Source organism: Artemia sp. Qi Xiang Cuo, chromosome 3, assembly GCF_049724085.1.
Source record: "Artemia sp. Qi Xiang Cuo chromosome 3, ASM4972408v1, whole genome shotgun sequence".
Classification (NCBI taxonomy): domain Eukaryota; kingdom Metazoa; phylum Arthropoda; class Branchiopoda; order Anostraca; family Artemiidae; genus Artemia; species Artemia sp. Qi Xiang Cuo.
Genome location: NC_142796.1, coordinates 73,980,286 through 73,999,833, shown reverse-complemented (window position 1 = coordinate 73,999,833; position 19,548 = coordinate 73,980,286). Strand labels below are relative to the sequence as shown.

Below are 19,548 nucleotides of genomic sequence, written 5' to 3'. Positions count from 1 at the left end.
TGCTTTTTAGAGTTTCAATTACTATCGGGTAGAGTCGCTCCTTACTTACAGTTCTGAAATTCTAAGACCTTAGGAAAAATCCAAAACAATGGCACCCTGGCAGCCGTATCTACGATTTTTGTTCAGGGGGGGGGGTTACTAATTTTTGACTTTTTTGGGGGGGGGGGTTACTAATTTTTTACTCAGTTTTCGACTAATTTTACTGATTTTTACCTAGGTTTTACTAATTTTCGACTTATTTTCGAGTCGGTCAAAAATTTCAGAGGGGGGGGGGTTCAAACCGGGTAACCCCCCCCCCCCCCTGGATACGGCCTTGCACCTTGGTGACAATTTCCCTCTTACCAGATCATTAAATTTAGTACTGAGCTTCATTGAACAGTAAGCTAGGAGATATTTGGGTGTCGGTATTGTTCTTTAACAAGGACTCCTTTCTTTAGGAGCCAGAGATACATGTCTCCCATGCATGCATCTTTAGGGAATATTGCCAAAACAGTTAATTATTTTTTTCTGTTTTGACATAGAATTGGAGGCTAATTAATTTCCCGGCTTAGATAGATGAAAAAAAAAAAAAAAACAAAAAAAACAAACAAACAAAAAAACGTTGTTTCACTGGGTAGCTAGAGATTTAATCTTTCCTAGTGGAGAGAAAATTCCGGACTTATTTTACTTTTTTTTTATATTTCCCTTTCAAAGTTATTTAATCTTTCTTGTCACGAAATTATTATCCTTTAGCGTTTCCTCAAAAGACATCACTACTACTACTATAATAATAACTCATTTTTGGTCAAAAATCACTAAAGAATCAGCAGTATAAAGCCGTGCATTTCTTTGCTAAATGAATCCAGGGGTTGCCACTACTCAAAGGATAATGCCTTAAGAAACAAAAATTTCAGCCACAAAAGTGGCTGAATGTATTAAATCTTTATTCATTTTTATTTATTCTCTTTTTTTTACCGAGGTACTTCGTATGGAAAGAGATGTAGAAACTTCAGATGGAGCTTAGACTGAAAATTGAACGCTCTAGTGCACTTTTCAAGAGACGAAAGTGATTGGAGGGCAACCAACCCCCTATGAAACACTTTTCCCCCAAAGAATATCCAATCAAAATTTTCCAAATTAATAAAAAAAAAACTTCCAAGAAACAATGGGACTGCCCTTTGATTACTTTTGACTCTTAAAACAGGAACTAGAACTTTCAATTTCAAACACAATGAATCCCCCCCCCCCCAAAAGTTAATAAGAACACCCCTTCCACAAAAAACCTTATATGTTAACAATGGGCAACTTGCATGAGTTGCAGCCCTAGCCCCGGGAGCAGTGGGGGTTTGTTAACCCCAGAGTTATAGTTATTTCACTTTTGGACTATTTTGAACAAAATAGATATTTCAAAATTTTGATTGGACGCATTTGGGAGAAAAGGGGCGTGAGGGGGGGGGGTCTGGTTGCCCTCCGATAACTCTTGACTCTTAGAAAGAGAACTAGAAATTTCTATTTAAAATCAAATGAGCTTTCCCCGAAGTATATACGACCACCCCTTCCATAAAAACCTTATATGTTAGCAATGGACAGCTTGCATAACTTACAGCCCTTGCCCTTGGGGTTGTGGGGGGTTTAGTGAACTCCGGAGGCATAATTATTTGATCTTTAGACTATTTTGAACAAAACGGCTATCTCAAAGTTTTGATCAGATGCAATTGGGGGTACGAGGGCGTGGGGGTGCTAGTTTCCCTCTCATAACTGTTGACTATTAAAATGGCACTAGAACTTCCTAATTCCAAAGGAAAGAGCCCTTTCGAGGTTTATACGACAACCCCTTCCATGTGAAGTGCCTCTGGGAAAAAAGTAATAAAACAATGAAGCTAAAAGATTTTATTATTTATCTAAATTTGCACATGTAATCTTTATGTTTGCTATGATCGTTAATTTCAATTTCTGCTCGTTTTGGGGTTCATTTATTCTTTAATAGTAATTTCTGGTCGTTTTGAGTTTGAAATATAATAGGAATTAATTTTTACATGTCCCGAGTTTAATATGGCTCTTTACTTTTCTTTGAAAAACTTATGTTTATGCAATTTTTCTTAATTAGTTTCTGTTCGTTCTTATTACCGAAGTTTTTTATTGGTTTGTAAAAACGAGTATTTCTACAATTTTTTCACGTCTTAGAGTTAAAAAATAAAATATACGATTATTTTATTAGTTACCTGTTGAATTGTATTATCGTTGGAACTTGTTTCTGCTTATTTGTTGAAATTTATACGACCAGGTCGTCCATAAGAACCTTATATGCCCTCGAGGCATGACTTTGGATGCATTTGGGGAAAATAGGGCGAAGAGGGGGCTACTTGCCCACCAATCACTTGTGACTCTTAAAAAGGGAACTATAAATTTCAAATTGCAATTAAATGAGCCTCCTCTAGAGACAAGGCCACTCATTCCATTAAAACCTTATATGCCTTCGGAGCATAACTTACATTTCTTACCCCCAGGCTCTGGGGGATTATGTCGATCCCGGAGTTTTTGTTAGCTGATCTTTGGACTATTCTGAACAAAATGGCTATCTCAAATTTTTGATCCGGCGCTTGGGGGGAAAAGAGGGCGTGGGGGTGGGGGTATTTACTCTCCTCCACTATTGAATCTTGAAGAGGGAACTAGAACTTTGAATTTGCAATCAAATGAGCCACCTCCAAAGTTTATACGACCACTCCTTCCCTAAAAAACTTATATGCCCCCGGGACATAACTTGCAACACTTGCCCTTGGGCTTCAGGGGTTGTGTCAGACCCGAAGTTTTGTTATATGATCTTTGGGCTATTTTGAACAAAATGGCAATCTCAAAATTTTGTTCGGATGCATTTGGGAAAAAGAGGGTTTGGAAGGAGGGGGGGTAGTTACCCTCCAATAACTTTTGAATCTTAAAAAGGGCACCTGAACTTCTAATTTCAATCAAATAACACTCCTTCAAGAGGGTATGTTTAGAGGATATTGAACTAAATCCAACACACTAAATGCATGTAGATTGTCAAAAGGGTGCATTAGAATTATCTCAGGAAAGACTAAGAACATTAAGTTGAAACTTGCAGGGTATGTTGAAGGGGGATTTGAGCTAACCAAAAGGCACTAAGAGTTCCACTAAGTGTATCACTACGATTTCCGCTATTATTGAGGCTAATGGTATTAAGCTGAAACTTTCAGGGAATACTTAGGCGAAGTTTCAACCAAATCAAAACACCGCATGTGCAGGCAGGTTGCCAAAAGAACATATGAACAATACCATAGGAATGCCTTAAAGCATTAATACGAAACTTTCAGGGTAATTAAAGGGGATCTTGAACTAACCAAAAAACATTATGTGCATGCTACCGTTGTTGCTACAACTACTTCTACTAAGGCTAAGGGTATTAAGGTGAAACTTTAAAGGAATATTTAGGGGTTAAACTAATAAAAATGTGCTATGTGCATGTTACTAATACGACTACCAGTAGTACTACAACTACTGCTACTGGTTGTAGTACTGCTGTTACTAAGGCTAATGAAGGTGAAACTTTAAGGGATTGTTGAGGAGCATTTACTACTAAATCAAAACACACTACGAGCATACAGGTTACCAAAAGGGCGCATCAGCAATATCACAGAAACGGATTAAAACATCAAGTTGAAACTATCAGGGGATAAGGAGGGGGTATTGAACCAGACCAAAAAGGCACAATGTGAATACTTTCATTGCTACTACTACTAATACTACTACAGCTATCATTACTACTACTCCCAATGCTCCAGCCATTACTTCTGCTACTAATGCTAAGGGTTTTAGGTAAAACTTTCACGGAAAGATAAGGGTGATATTGAACTAAATCAAAACACATTATGTGGATGCAGGTAGTCAAAATGGCACATCAACAACATCTAAAAAAAATGCTTAGAGCATTAAGAACAAGCTTTCAGGGTATGTTGAGAGGGCTGAACTGAACCAAAATAAACGATGTACATTCGGATCATCAAAGGGGTGTAATAACAATATCCCAGCAAAAAGCAAGCCTTTGGGTATTAAGCAAAAACTTTCAGGACGACTGATGATATTACCCACTTTTGCTACTGCTTCTACTACTATTACTACTACTATTGAACTAAATCAAAATAATTTAAGTGCATCCAGATTGGCAAAATGGCATAGATGGGATATCTCAGGACTGGAATAGAGTATGAAGTAAGGATTTTAGGGAAAAGCTTATATTGCTTTAAAACTAGATCAAAAGCCCCTATGTGCATGCTGGTTGTCAATAAGAACATTTCAGCAACATCTCATTAACGACTGAGGGTATTAAGTTGAAACTTGCAGGGCTAGTGGTATTACTACTTCCACTACTACAATTGAGCTAAATCAAAATGTTTGAAGTCCATCCAGGCGGTGGCGGAATTTCGCGTCAAAATCCTGGGAGGGGGGGGGGAGGGGTTCAAAGTCGGAGCAAATTTTGCCAAATCAAGTGAAAATGACGGTAAAAACTGAAAAATGAGTCATATATTACCATAAAGGCAAAGATATACTAAAGAAAACTGGCCTGTTCCTCTGGATACTAGAATTATGCAGGCTTATCTTAATTTGGCAAGATTTTTTTTGCAGAAACCAAATTTTTAGCAGGAAGGCAAACTGAGGTCGGGGGGGGGGGGGGCAAACTTGGGTCTGGAAAGGGGTGGGGCAGTTGCCTCCTTAGCAAATAGCAAATTATGCCCCTGCGTCCAGGTTGTCAAAATAGCATAGATACAATGTCTACTGAATAGGGTATTAAGCTTTATTTTTCAGGAAAAGTTGAGGTGTAAAACTAAATTAGAACATACTATGTGTATCCAGGTTTTCAAAAGGGTGTATAAGCAATATCCCAGAGACAGTTACGACTGTTATGTTAGAACAAAGATAATGTAAATTTTCGACCATATTTTTGAATGTTTTTTCCCGCATCTTCAATCCGAAGCGTTGTAGAGCAACAATTGTTAAAAATTATTGCAAAACTTCGTCCAACATATAAATTGTGAGCCAAAATCGGGATTCTTATAGAGAAAAACCAAAAGGATTCGAAATAGTCTTTTCTTAACTAATTAAAAAGACTATGTCAATTAAAAACGAATAGAAATTAATTAAAAAAGATGTTTTCCACAAAAGGAGTTTTTCAAAGAAAAGTAAAGATTTACATTAAACCAAAGATTAGCAAAAATACAGTCAAAGAATTTTTCAGGTTTAAAACTAGCTTTAATCACCATCAATAAATAAATGAAACCCAAAACGAACAACACTATAAGGATTACTAATAACTACTACTAACAACTCGATGCAGCGCAGAACCACCTGAGGCCAACAAAGCTTCGCACGCTCCACCTCCATCCCAATCTATTCAAAACCACCCTCTTTAAACCCTCCCCTGAAGCTCCAATTTCATTTTAATCTTTTCCTATGATAGTCTCCAACCCCAACCAGGGACGACCTGCTTTTCGTTTGAACCTAGACGGTCTGCCGAAAAAGACTATCTTTGGCAATCTGTCATCCTTCATTCGTAGTACGTGCCCTGGCCATCACTACAATTTCTCTCATTATAGTCCTAGAAAGCGGGATTGAACCACACTTTTCGTACAGCGTCTTGTTTGACAAACCGCCCGTCAGTAGGGTACCTAAAACAGTGCATAGGCAATTTCTCTGGAAAACATCTAGCAAATCTTCCTCCGTTTTTCGGGGCAACCATGGTTCAGAACCATACTTGACCACTATCGTCGCTGTAGCTTCCAAAATTCCAATCTTTGTTCGCAGAGTCATTTTTCTATTTTTCCAAACTTTTTTCAGTTGTGAAAACTACCCTGGGCCTTGGCTATTCTACCTTTAACATCTCCAATACCCTCACCGTCTTTGCTAATAATTCTATTTATGCAAGACAAGTTGTCCACTTGATCGATCTTCTCGTTACCCGGTATCACCTTTTCAATTTCACTTATTCCTAGTGTTAGCGACTTAGTCTTCTTAAAATTAGTTTTCAAACCTATTCTTACACCCTGAACTAGCAAAACCTCTAAAAGTTCATTCATTTTGCTAACACTTTCATCTAGGATACTTAAATCTTCGGCATATTCTTAGCCCAGGAGACTTTTACTTCCTCATTTCATTCCATGTTCTCCCTTTGCCTTTGCTGTGCTCCTTAAGACAAAGTCCATAAAAATGATCTCTATAAATGGGATAGTACAACAGCCTGTTTAACTACTGATTTAATAAGAAACCACCTTCTAATCTTATTTCCTATCTTAACCGCAACAATGTTATTCTCGTACATAGCACTAATAACTTTAATGTGTCTGTCAGATATATAATCCAAAATTATAAAGAATTTTAGGAATGATTATCAGTATATATGTTAAACTGTCAATCCACATTCATTTATCCAGTAGTCTTAGTTATGGTGATAATGTTCTTACGATATGAGAAATAAAACACATAGCTTAAAAAAGGATCGTTTTCAGTAAAGTGCCAATTAAGTTCTTGTCTTTAGAATACACAGGGGGCGTCAGCCCTTCTTCTTAGTTTCTGTTCGTTTTGGGTTTCATTTATTTATTGATGGTGGTTTATGCCAAGTTTAAGCCTGAAAGAATATTTGACTGTATTTTTGCTCATCTTTGGTTTAATGAAGCTCTTTAATTTTCTTTAAAAAACCTATTTTGTGGAAAAAGTTATTCAAATTAATCTTTCATCTAAAAATGAAGCAAGGAAAAATAAAGATTAGGAATAACAGAAGCTAAAACCCTTACCTGGTGATTGTGAAAACGGACTAGCGGCAACAGGTGAAGGCACAGAGAAAGGGCTAAAATGGTCTGGTCCCATAAAAGATACTGCTGGTGATTGACCAAAATGCCCTGGAGATGGTTGTGATATAAAGGCCGGACTTGGTACAATTCCTTCTGCTGGTGACGGTGCAGGGTGGCTAATAGATGGTGGAGATGCTAATGGAAACACATTTCCAGCAGAACTTGGGCCGTAATAATGGCCTTGAGAGTGAGGACTAGCTGGATTTTGCAGAAAAGAACTTCTTTGTGAAGGCGAGCCTAAAAGAATTGTAGTAAATTATTGAACAGCGGTTTGAATCCATCCTTTTCCGGTTGTATTAGAAAAAACCATCTAAAATAGTGACGATTTTCAATGGATCAAGTAGAGCCAATCTACCAGCAACTAACGGTGTATAATGGTTCATCTGCCTTTCACTTCAGCATTATTATCAAGGTAAATGACATTGAAAACATTCGTCTAAATCTCGTTTTAAACCCAAATGAGGGTTAATCTTGAACCTTCATGGTGTAGCTATCAAATATAGCATATATTATAGCCATTCTAAAGATATATTAATTTTTTCGATGTTTTTAACTGCATTTTCCAAATAAAATCATGAAATAACGGCAATGACAGATGTCTTACTATTTATTAGTAACAATATTCAATAAAAACATAATTTAGAATGCCTCGGAAGTGGTACATTTAGTTTAGTACCTCTGCACAGGACAGCTTTTTATCACCTTCCTACACAACTACATGTATATATATATATATATATATATATATATATATATATATATATATATGTATATATATATATATGCATTATATATATATATATATATATATATATATATGTGTATATATATATATATATATATATATATATATATATATATATATATATATATATATATACATACATATATATACATACATATGTATATATATATATATATATATATATATATATATATATATATATATATATATATATATATATATATATATATATATATATATATATATATATATATATATATATATATATATATATATATATATATATATATATATATATATATATATATCTATATATCTATATCTATATCTATATATATATATATATATATATATATATATATATATATATATATATATAGTATATATATATATATATATATATATATATAACATTGCTTACATGACAGTCTGGTCTATATTGATTCTCATTTTTCACTTATCTTCAAACCGCAGACAATGTGGGCTAACTTCTTGATGTCTTGACATGCCTTTAGTCACTATATCACTATGTCTTTTTTCACTATGAAATACATATCGCCGAAACTTTATTGTTTAAACAAAGGCATTGGAAACACTGATGACCTTATCCACGCCAAAATCCCAAACCCAATTATCATAACTATCATTTTCAATTTTGGTAAGTTTTGACTCCACTGTCGCTTATCTTCTAACCCCCATTTTGTTTCTTCTTCATTTTGGATTTTCATTACTTTAGACAATTTGTCAACGCCCTTTGGTTTAGCTACTCTTATTGGTCTTGTTTTAAATAACGGTCCAAGTTGTAGATTTGTTAATTGTTCAGATGGTGGGAAAAAAACTTCTTTTTCTTCCAACGAATTATCATTTATAACACTTGTAAATTTCCGTTTTTTGGGTCTTGTCTCATTTGATAGTCCAGGTTGTTGATTTTCACCCATTGTGAATATAATTTGTTCGGGCTGTTCTCGTGGTCTTATCACGTTTGACAGTTCAGGTGGTTCCAAAGAATTATCATTTTAATTGTCATCGCTATCATTTTCAATTTTGGCACGTTTTGATTCTCGCTGTCACTTATCTTCTAACCACAATTTTGTTTCTTCTTCATTTCGAATTTTCATTACCCCAGACAATTCGCCAATGCCCTTTGTGCTAGCTGCTCTTATTTTTCTAGTCTTACATGATAGTCCAGGTTGTAGATTTTTTAATTGTTCAGGCGGGGGGACAAAAACTTCTTTTTCTTCCAACGAATTATAATCTATAACACTTGTAAATTTTCGTTTTTTGGGTGTGCCTCTAGATAAGTTTTTCATACTGATAAGTCTTTTCATACGGCGGTCTTTTCAGAGATATTTGATTATTGAAGCACATCTGGTTTTAACATTCGATTGTGTACTAAGTTTCAAACTTTTGGATTTCTTTTTTAAGGTTTCTGAATTGTTGTAATCCATTGTTGAAATATATAAAAAGTATTTTTGAAATTAAGAGTTTTTTGCTCTTTCAGCAGTTTAATGTCTTTTCATACTGTATCTTTTCAAAGATATTTGATTACTGAAGCAAGTCCGATTTCTCACCCCAAATGTCTACTAAACTTCAAACTTTTGGTTTTCTTTTTTAAGGTTTTTGAATTGTTGTAATCTCTTGTCAAAATATATACAAATATTCTTACAATTACCAGTATTTTCCACGTAAGTGTGACAACGTCAGTGCAATACTGCAACGACGTATACAAAACAACGTCACTGACACGAATCTTTTTTCCAAAATCAAGGCTCTTAACGAATTTTTTCAAACTTCTGACCTATCAAACTTCTATACTGTTCTATATCAAACTTCTAGATCGTTCTTTTTAGGCGAGAATATCCCAGGTTACCAATTTTTCCGAAAAAAGTGATGGAGCCGTTTTCGAGAAAAAATAAATAAAAAAACATACGATTATTGCTCATTTATAATGATAGTTTATATATATATATATATATATATATATATATATATATATATATATATATATATATATATATATATATATATATATATATATATATATATATATATATATATATATATATATATATATATATATATATATATATATATATATATTATATATATATATAAGTATATATGTATATTCATATATATTTAAACGAGCAAAAATTTTCTTCAGAACGGCTCGACATTTTTAATAAAAATTGGTACCCTGGAATTTTCTAGGCTGAAAAAACGATCTAAATGGATCATGAGTTTAAGGAAATCCGTTTAAAATACCCATTTTAAACGGATAGTGACTTATCTAGGATATTTTTATGTCATTTTTTAAAAAAGAAATACAAACCGCTTTTCTTGAAAAGAAAATTGCTCCGTCATATCTTTCTTTTTCGAAACTGTGAAATTTTAAGGCCACATGAACCCTTTAGCTCCTGGATCGACCAACAATCCATGGGAGCTTCGAGAATCTGACTCCCTCATTGCTTCAGCTTGAAAATAACTAACATTTTAAATGTGGAAAGAACAGAATAACACGTTTTAAATGTGGTTCAGAAATGCGATGACATGTTAAATGTGGTTCAGAACAAAGGAAAGGTACCAATCTTTGTGAAATGAAAAATCGCCAAGAAGATTCATGAAGTTTTGGATTAAATATTCAGTTGTGGTATAAGGTCTAAGCCTTTTAAATTCTATTTAAATATTAGAGAAATTTTGTCATTATCATATGACAAAGGTAACTTAATAATATATATAATATAAATAAATACAATAAATATAATATAAAAATATAATATAATATAATTAAAAATATATAATATTAAAAATGTGAATATAACAAAAAAATGAAACCAAGCGTGCTAATTCGGGTGAAGAGCTGAAGATAGAATTAAAATTCTTTACATCCTTCAGATCACGCTCGACAAATTGTATAACCCGGTGCGATCATTTTAAACGTATCTTTAGTTTTGTTGAAGACTAAATTTTTTTAACCTTTGCCACGAAAGGGACCAGGGCGAACAAATCGTGCTGAGTCCTTGACCTCATATATTCTGCCAGCAGTTCGTAAATTAACGCCAAATTTGGCTGGAGGTTCTGTTTGTTCATCTTAAAACCACTTACAAAACTTCATTGAGGTTGTTTCTCTCCTTCATGTGCTTGTACTTGGTAATCGTGGAATATTTCCTGATTCATTAAAGTCAGCTACCCCAGTCTCCACACAGAAAAATCACCGATAAGATCCTAGTAATGCAGATTATTTTCATCCATTACCTTTGGCTCAAAATGTTTTTAGTTTCACCGTCGGTCCTGAATTGATCTCTAACCACTTTTAACTGGATTTTTATTACATGCTTTAATATTATTTTTGACCAATCAACTACATATAACAGAAAAAGAGTCTATTGGCAAAGCAGTCCTTGCCAATGAAATAGAGTATTTGTTTCACAAAGATTCAAAAACCCTCACCTTTCAACCTAATAAATTAACTAAGAACTTCCGCACTATAAAAAAGAAAAGAAATTCAGCTTTTAGGTTTGATGGCATTCCCTGTGATTCAGCAGTAAAAACAAAAGTTTTTTTTTTAAAGAGATCCGTGGCTCCGGCATTACCATCTCCAGATAATGTAATAACATATGTTAATTTGTTATTTAGGTATTCAGATTTAAACGTTTAAATAACATTTAAATAACCTCTAGATATCTAAACCAAGCAACGTCTTCCATTAGAAATACAACTGATACATTTATATATTTTTTCGCTTGATCAAATGTAACCTTGATTTTTGCTCATATAAATTTCTTACATGGACAAAGGTCTTCAGACCAGTTCTTAGAAATTGCAAATGGAGCAAATATTTTAAACCCTTTTGCAATAATCTTTTTGGAAGAATCAATTAAGTAAAAAATATAGAATGAAGGTAAATAATGTAGCTTCATTTTGGTGTATCATAAATACCATTTTCAGGTAGTATTTGATTAGAGCTGGCACATTTTATGCCAACCATTCCCCCGTGTGCTATATTTCTTATCAAGCAAATATATACCTTCAAATATGAACCGAGGGTTAAAACGATAAGGACACTTTTCTGCTTTTCTCCAAGAAGTGTGTTGAAAACATAAATAGGTAAAACGATAAGAGAATTACGGTGCTAGACTAAGGAGCAAATGAATAGCCACTAAAAAAAATACCTCGGATGGCAGAGTTGACACCATCAGTTTCGATCAGTGGACTTGGCGGATTGTCATCTTCACTCTGTGATCTTCTGTCATAAAAGGTGCATTGCTCGTCAGCGTACTTTAGTAGGAAGGACTGGAATATGAACAAAAATACTTTCAGAACATGTCGAGATAATCAAAACCAATAACATTTCTATTTATTCCATACCACAAAAATGTGCTTCTATCTAGAGATTAAATAAAAAAAAACAATTTTTTTTAACTGAAAGTAAGGAACGACGTTAAAACTTGAGACGAACAGAAATTATTCCGTATATGAAAGGAGCTGGGCCCTCCTCAACGCCTCACTCTTTACGCTAAAGTTTTTTATTGTTTAAAAAAATAGAGTGGTGAGAAATTCACACTTAAGCGTAAAGAGCGAGGCGTTGAGGAGGGCCCAGCTCCTTTCATATACGGAATAATTTCTGTTCGTTTTAGGTTTTGACGTAGTTCCTTACTATCAGTTAAAAAAAACTTGTTTTTTTTTATTTAATTTCTGAACGTTTTTGAATTAATGCAGGTTTTGATTTTGGCTCACCGTACATGAATAATTAAAACGAAATTTGAATATTAATTTTACTTTTTTTTTGGTTAAATGGCTTCCTCGAAAGTTGTTTAATTTTATTTACGAACGTTTTCATTAGTAATAAATATACTTAATTTACGAATTAACTTACGTAACGAACTTCTACATTAATTGATTTTTAATGCGTATATTAGGGTGTTCGCCCCCTAGTCAATACTTTGCTCTTTAAGCTAAAGTTCGAATTTTGTTCCGATTCTTTAAAAATGACCCCTTAATTACAAAGGCCGTTAATTAGAATAAATAGCTCTTATGAAAGTACTAAAAAATCTTTGGCTTAAAGAGCGACGTATTGACTAGGGGGTGAACCCAATCATATACATAATATTTTCTGTTTGTTTTAAGTTTTGATGTTGCTCCGTATTTTCAGTTGAAAAACTTGTTTTTTTTTATTTAATTTCTGACTTTTTTTTTCTTTAATAATGCTGGGAAATCCGGCGCCCCCTTCATAGCAATGTCCCTTCTCCCAAAAAAACTTCCTTCATGGAAAGATCCTCCCATATAACCCCCGACCCACCCCCCACCTACCAGAAAAAATCCCCCCTGAATACGTCTGTATATTTCCCAATAACCAACACTATATGTTAACATTGGGTACAGTTCATAATTTTCAGCCCTCACCCCGGGGATTTCGGGGGATTAAGTCATCCTAAAAGACACATTTATCATATTTTCGACCATGCTGAACAAAATGGCTATCTCAAAATTTTGATCGGGTGACTTTGGGAAAAAAATGAGCGTAGGAGGGGACCTAGTTGCCCTCCTTTTTTTGGTTACTTAAAAAGGGCACTAGAACTTTTAATTTTCGTTCCAATGAGCCCTTTCACGATATTCTAGGACCACTGGGTCGATACGATCACCCCTGGGAAAAAAAACAAAAACAAATAAACACGCATCCGTGATCTTTCTTCTGGCAAAAAATTCAAAATTCCACATTTTTGTAGATAGTTGCTTGAAACCTCTACAGTAGGGTTCTCTGATACACTGAATATGATGGTGGGATTTTCATTAAGGTTCTATAACTTTTAGGGTGTCTTTCCCCCTTTTTCTAAAATCAGCCAAATTTTCTCAGGCACGTAACTTTTGATGAATAAGAATAAACTTGATGAAACTTATATATTTGAAATCAGAATTAAAGTCTGATTCTTTTGATGTATCTATTGGTATCAAAATTCCGTTTTTTTAGAGTTTCGGTCACCATTGAGCCGGGTCGCTCCTTACTTACAGTTCGTTACCACGAACTGTTTGATTATGCGCCATATTAGGTGCTCTAGCGATATAATTATTTTTCGAAGCTGTTCTGTTACATAACATTCCAAAGATATTAAAGCACATTAAACTAGCAATTTTGCGTAAGAAATACTAGGTAACAAAAGGCACTTTTCTGTGAACCAGTTCTACTAGAATCGGTAGCTTTGTTATTGTGAGTATTCCGTGATATACCAAAAAATTAATAAGAATACAAATTTACTTCCCCACCTGAAACAACTCAAACAGTGGCCTAAAAAGACCATCCACCCAGAAAAGATGCTGAAATCCCCCTCCTATAAGGGTCAGATCTATGTATACTTTTGCATACTAAACATAGCTTAATATTCAGAACAAAATTACATGTCAATATCTGGTTAGGCTGCCAATGCTTGAGATAATAATTAACCAAGATTTACTGAGGCCAGACTCAATACACCTAAAGAGCTAGACGGAGAGATATAATACAAAAAACAGGCGAAAAAGAAATACAACAGAGAGAGAGAAAGAGACAGAGAGAGATAGAGAGAGAAAGAGAGAGAGAGAGAGAGAGAGAGAGAGAGAGAGAGAGAGGGGTAGCTCTTCTCTTAATAAATAAATGTTTCTAAAATGTTGACTTCTTAAGCTATTTTGCGAGAGGGAGAGGGAGAGAGAGAGAGAGGGAGGGAGAGAGAGAGGTAGCTCTTCTCTTAATAAATATATTTGTTTCTAAAATGTTGACTTCTTAAGCTATTTTGCGAGAGAGAGAGAGAGAGGGAGAGAGAGAGAGAGAGAGAGAGAGAGAGAGAGAGAGAGAGAGAGAGAGAGAGAGAGAGAGAGAGGGAGAGGAGAGAGAGAGAGGGAGGAGGGAGAAGAGAGAGAGAGAGAGAGAGAGAGAGAGAGAGAGAGAGAGAGAGAGAGAGAGAGAGAGAGAGAGAGAGAGAGAGAGAGAGAGAGAGAGAGAGAGAGAGAGAGAGAGAGAGAGAGAGAGAGAGAGAGAGAGAGAGAGAGAGAGAGAGAGAGAGAGAGAGAGAGAGAGAGAGAGAGAGAGAGAGAGAGAGAGAGAGAGAGAGAGAGAGAGAGAGAGAGAGAGAGAGAGAGAGAGAGAGAGAGAGAGAGAGAGAGAGAGAGAGAGAGACAGAGACAGAGAGAGAGAGAGAGAGAGAGACTTACCCTTAAGCATTGAGTCGGGCTGAACTCTTCAACAGCTTTGCTTCTATCGAAACAACTATGGGCCCCATCTTTAATACTAACCAATCGCCCAGGCAGTAGACGAATGTCCAAACAATAAGTAGCATTAAAAGCCAATCTAAAATGATTTGAGCTCTGTACCATCAAAGTAAAAGGTACAGTTGATCCCACTCTGCTGAGGTGTGGAATAGCATGCAATTTGGAAATTGATCTTAAAGGGTCATATGATTCTAAGAGGAGACGAATAAACGCAGTGATGTCCGAGTTCCGCGCAAAATCGGCTTCAACACAATCTCGAATTATATGGTGTGGATTTGATAGCTTTTTTGTACTGCTTGCAAAATTAATCATGTAAGATCGAGTTGCTTGTCGCCACGTTAAAGTAGCGCTGCAGCACATACCTGGACCGTATAAAATGATAAGCCGTCGATAGTTAAACGATTTTACTTTTATCTCGTTTGAATGAGGATTGGATTCAAGAAATTTCCCTAAGTCAAATGCTAGTCGATACATCCTAATTATATGATTCCAATCTGTTATCAAAGTTTCAACAACTTTTGATGCTTCATCTGCTGCCTCGTAGCCTGAAAAGAACAGACATCAAGCTTAAGTTTAGCACACACAAAAATCCACAAAAGATGTTAACTTAAATAGTAGACGAGTAAACAACAAGATCTAAATACAAATATGATAATAATGAATAAATTTGCACGTGCGAAAACATCCAAACAGGGGAAAGAAAATACACAACGTGCAACATGTAATATCTGGCCTTAAAATATCCACGTCTTAATTTTAATAAACAAAAATCTTTTAGGAAAGTTTTCCACTCTGAAGAGAGACAAATTATTAAGGAAAAAGGAAAGTGAACAGGAGAGAAAGTGAACAAAACAACCTTTAGGGGCAGGGAAATATCAATCTGATCAAACATGGCCGACCCGATTCCACCGTGTCTTAATCCGCCTGCCTGATGTCATACGATTATTAGCTTTCTTTGCTATGAAAGCTCTTACAAAGACTTTCATATTGCTAGCCGATTCCTTTTATAATTTCACGTGCACGGTATACCAGCAAAAATAACAGGGAAAGTCTTCCTTCTTTCTTTGTAAAATGAAAAAACTGTTTCCTAAAACGTACTTCTATACTTATACTGTGTTCTAACGTCACTCATCTGTTTCGATATTTCGAAAGGACTACTTTTATGAACATTCTTTTTTTTGCATTCTTGTCCGCTTTTAATTCAATATGTATGACTATTCTAAAATTGAGGGAAAGAGGGCTGCTCACTCCCCTTCTAGCCCTTACGCAAAACTTCACTTTTACATTACAATGGTTTAAAAATGAAAATGACCTCTGATTTTCTATTGGTAGGGGGATCTGAAATGTCAAAAATTATCTTTTTAGTTATGATGTGTCCTTTTTTCCAGCAGTAGGTTCATTGGACAAGTATTGCTTTTGGAGGAGAATACCGAACTCGTCCACCTTTGCACAGATAATCATAATTTTGAATGTGATCTTATTTGTGACTAAAAATATTTATGTAAGAAAAGCAGTGCTATTCTCCGATTAGCATGAACAATTCACCCTTGTCTGGTCATATATACTATCTCTTTAAAGGAGCAATAATTATTTATGTATTTATTTACTTTTTCTCGAAAACGACTTCATATTTTTTTCAGGGAAATAGGCATCCTGGGATTTTCTGGTAAAAGAAAAGGATCTATATAGGTCAGAAAATTGAAAAAATTCGTTAAAAGCCTTGATTCTGGAAAAAAATATTCATGTGAGTGACGTCATGTTTATGAATTCATTCAAGAGCATACATACGTCATATTGGCCTCAGTAGTAGTCGTATCGTTTTTAGTGTCTATGACGCAGGCAAAATTACACAAAAAACGAATGATTGACAAGAAAAAATCATATGATTAACGTCATATTTATGAGTACATTTCAAAAGAATAAATTATGTCACTACCCCCCTCCCCGCAAAGAGTGAACGTATCGTTTTTATATCTATGAAACATGCGACATTGCAAAAGGAATATAGCTAAGTATAAAACACCAAGTTTCCGTTTACAAAAGGCGTTTCAAGTAGTTTCATAATGCCTAGAGGACAATTGAACAACCTAGACCATCAAACGTAACAAGACCAATCTGAGCAGCTAAGGTAAAGGGCACTAAAAAAATCTCGAAACAAATGATAAACGCAAATGAAGAACAAGTATATACAGTCAGAATACTTTCGTCAGCAACAGTTACAATTAGTCAAAAACCTAAGTAAAGAACACAGAAACATACGGTTCAAATATACGCGGCAGGAAGAACTAAAACTACTCAAAAACAAAGTTGAATAACAAATAAATATGTGGCTAAAAGATATACCACAAAGAGAACAAGGAAATGTACGGTTAAAAGAAATGTACGGTTTACAAGCAATCGCGAGAAAACGAGTATCAGAACACCTTTTCATCTTCCCTTATTCAAAGCCTTAGCGACTTTGTCTTCTTAGCATTAATTTTCAAACCTATTCTAGCACCCTGAGCTCGCAAACCTCTTAAATTTTATTCATTTTGATCTCACTTTTGTCTAGAATGCTAAAATCATCACCATAATCTAAGTTCAGGAAAGTTATTCTTCCTCACTTGATTCTATTTGATACGGTGTTCTCCCATTACCTTTCCTGTGTTCCTTAAGACAAAGTCCATCATAACGATCAAAATAAATTGGATAGAACACAACCATGCTTAACTCATAATTTAATACCAAACCAGCTTCTAACCTCATTTGCTACCTTAACCCTTTTCTTATTCTCATTAAACTTAATGAGTAGGGCAAATTATTAAAGATAGATAACTGAGTGATTAAAAATTTTAAAATAAGGCAGTAGTGTTGCTAACAGACTATTACCTTAATTTGCCCTTCAGAGCAAAATAAGATCCAATGTTGTATCTGTTCTGCTCCAAACAGATCCAATTATGTGGTTGAATCAGCTAGTTTTACTAGAATTTGAGCTGATAATTATATTAGTTGTCATTCAAAAATCAATTTTGCTGGCTGAGGACAAAATGCTGGCTAAGGACAAAATGTTACTACTTTGTGCAACTTTTTGTGAATCTTTCTTGGGTCTTGTCTGACTTTTGATGCTGGAATATCCACCTTGAACTACTATCACGGTGAAAAGGTAACTGAACAAAAAAACCCGACAATGAATGGCAATTTGAGTCCAATTTATAATGAGCTTATTAATTCGGATTTTACTCTTTTGCATAATATTATTTCGCAACCTAATACAATTTTAGATTATACCAGACCTGGTGAGCAATTCGCTTTTAAAAAAGCATTAAATAAAATGAACTAGGATTTAGTATCTTGAATTTAACCAAATTTTGGCCAAAAATTTAACCGAAATTTGACCAAAAAAAGAAATTAGCAGTGCGCGCCAGCTGAAAAACGTGTGCTTACGAATGCGAACACATTAATAACATTAAAATGTGACAAATTCAAACCGAACGGACATGTCTGTACTTTGAAAACTTAACAGCAAATTGAAGGGGTCAGTAGTCTATAGAAGACCTTTCAGAAAAAAAAGACAAGAAAAAAAAAAAAATAAAATAAAAATTACTTAGCAGAACAGCTGATCTAAGTCCTTGTTCGTGGGAACTTTGAGTTAGGACAGGTCTTCCTTTGAAAACCAGCTCTAGCATCCAATTCTTAGCACCCTTTGCCAACCTCATAGTGGCTGATAGAAGCCTTTCTCTAAGGTCCTTCATCACTATCTTAGGTACAACATGAAGGTCTGGAAGATATAACAAACGAAGGGCAAAGTTGAAACCTGGTGATTCTACCTGTAAATATAACCAACTGAACTTTATTTCTCAATAATCATTTGTCTTTATAAATCATTAACTTATATATTTACTACATAATTTTTTTGTCGATCAGTTACATAGTTTACCTATATTTTCACTAATTAGAAATTTATTTGTATTGTGAACTAAGTAACTTTATTTTGTTGTTTTTTATACTTACATGAACTAATTATGGCGTCCCTAGCCTACCCGGTTCAACCATTCTAGAGAACTTTTGTCTGTTGCTTTTTGGTGATTTTCCTTGGTGCCGGGCAATCATACAGAGGTACACCCTCATTTAGGTAAATAATAACGAATGTTTACTGTAATTTCCGGAGGAAAGGGGGCAAAAACAGAGGAGATGGTTCTTTTCACTTAAATTTTGAACTATTTTAGTTGTTTCTGATTTAATGTCTACACCTAAAACATTTATATATACTTTTTATTTGATCTAGACAATCATCTTTTACACTGGAGAACAAATGAATTCCGTTTTTCCTTTAGCTAAATAACTCTGCGATTCTGGTAAACCTTTCGTAAGTGGAGTTCGAAAATACAATTAAAAGTTTTAACTTCTGAAGTCTGTCAGTTTATGTTTTTGCAAAGTTCAGGAAGTTGAAACTCTTTAGAGTATTGTAGAATTTTTTAGTCTAGCTTTTTGCTAACATTGGTAATATACTATAACCAGATTTTAGGTCCGAAATCCCAGATTTAACAAAAAAAAACTTCAAATTATTGAACAAGTCGCTGCAAAGTTGCACAGTTTTGCTTTTTTTTTCTAGTTCAGCGTAAAAAATCCTTCTTCAAACCCCAAATTTCCATTGTTAAAACCACAGCTGTATTTATCAGGGCTATTGCAATTATATCCTGACTTGAAACTTCACATCAATGGAGTGGGGAGATAAGACAGCTTCTCCTT

At 34.6% G+C, this 19,548-nt stretch overlaps 2 protein-coding genes across 2 annotated transcripts in view; one reads left to right on the top strand and one right to left on the bottom strand.

The window, feature by feature from the left end:
• The window catches only part of Septin1 (Septin 1), a 128,466-nt gene that overhangs the window by 10,238 nt on the left and 98,680 nt on the right, over positions 1–19,548 (top strand). The gene's annotated exons all lie outside the window — the stretch shown is intronic.
• Positions 1–19,548, bottom strand: part of MED14 (mediator complex subunit 14) — a 41,000-nt gene that overhangs the window by 3,073 nt on the left and 18,379 nt on the right. The window contains exons 6-9 of the mRNA XM_089087252.1: positions 18,404–18,626; positions 14,764–15,365; positions 11,754–11,874; positions 6,780–7,073 (exon numbers count right to left, since the gene is read on the bottom strand). Coding sequence (XP_088943378.1) covers positions 6,780–7,073; positions 11,754–11,874; positions 14,764–15,365; positions 18,404–18,626 — 1,240 coding nt within the window. The remainder of the gene's footprint in view (positions 1–6,779; positions 7,074–11,753; positions 11,875–14,763; positions 15,366–18,403; positions 18,627–19,548) is intronic.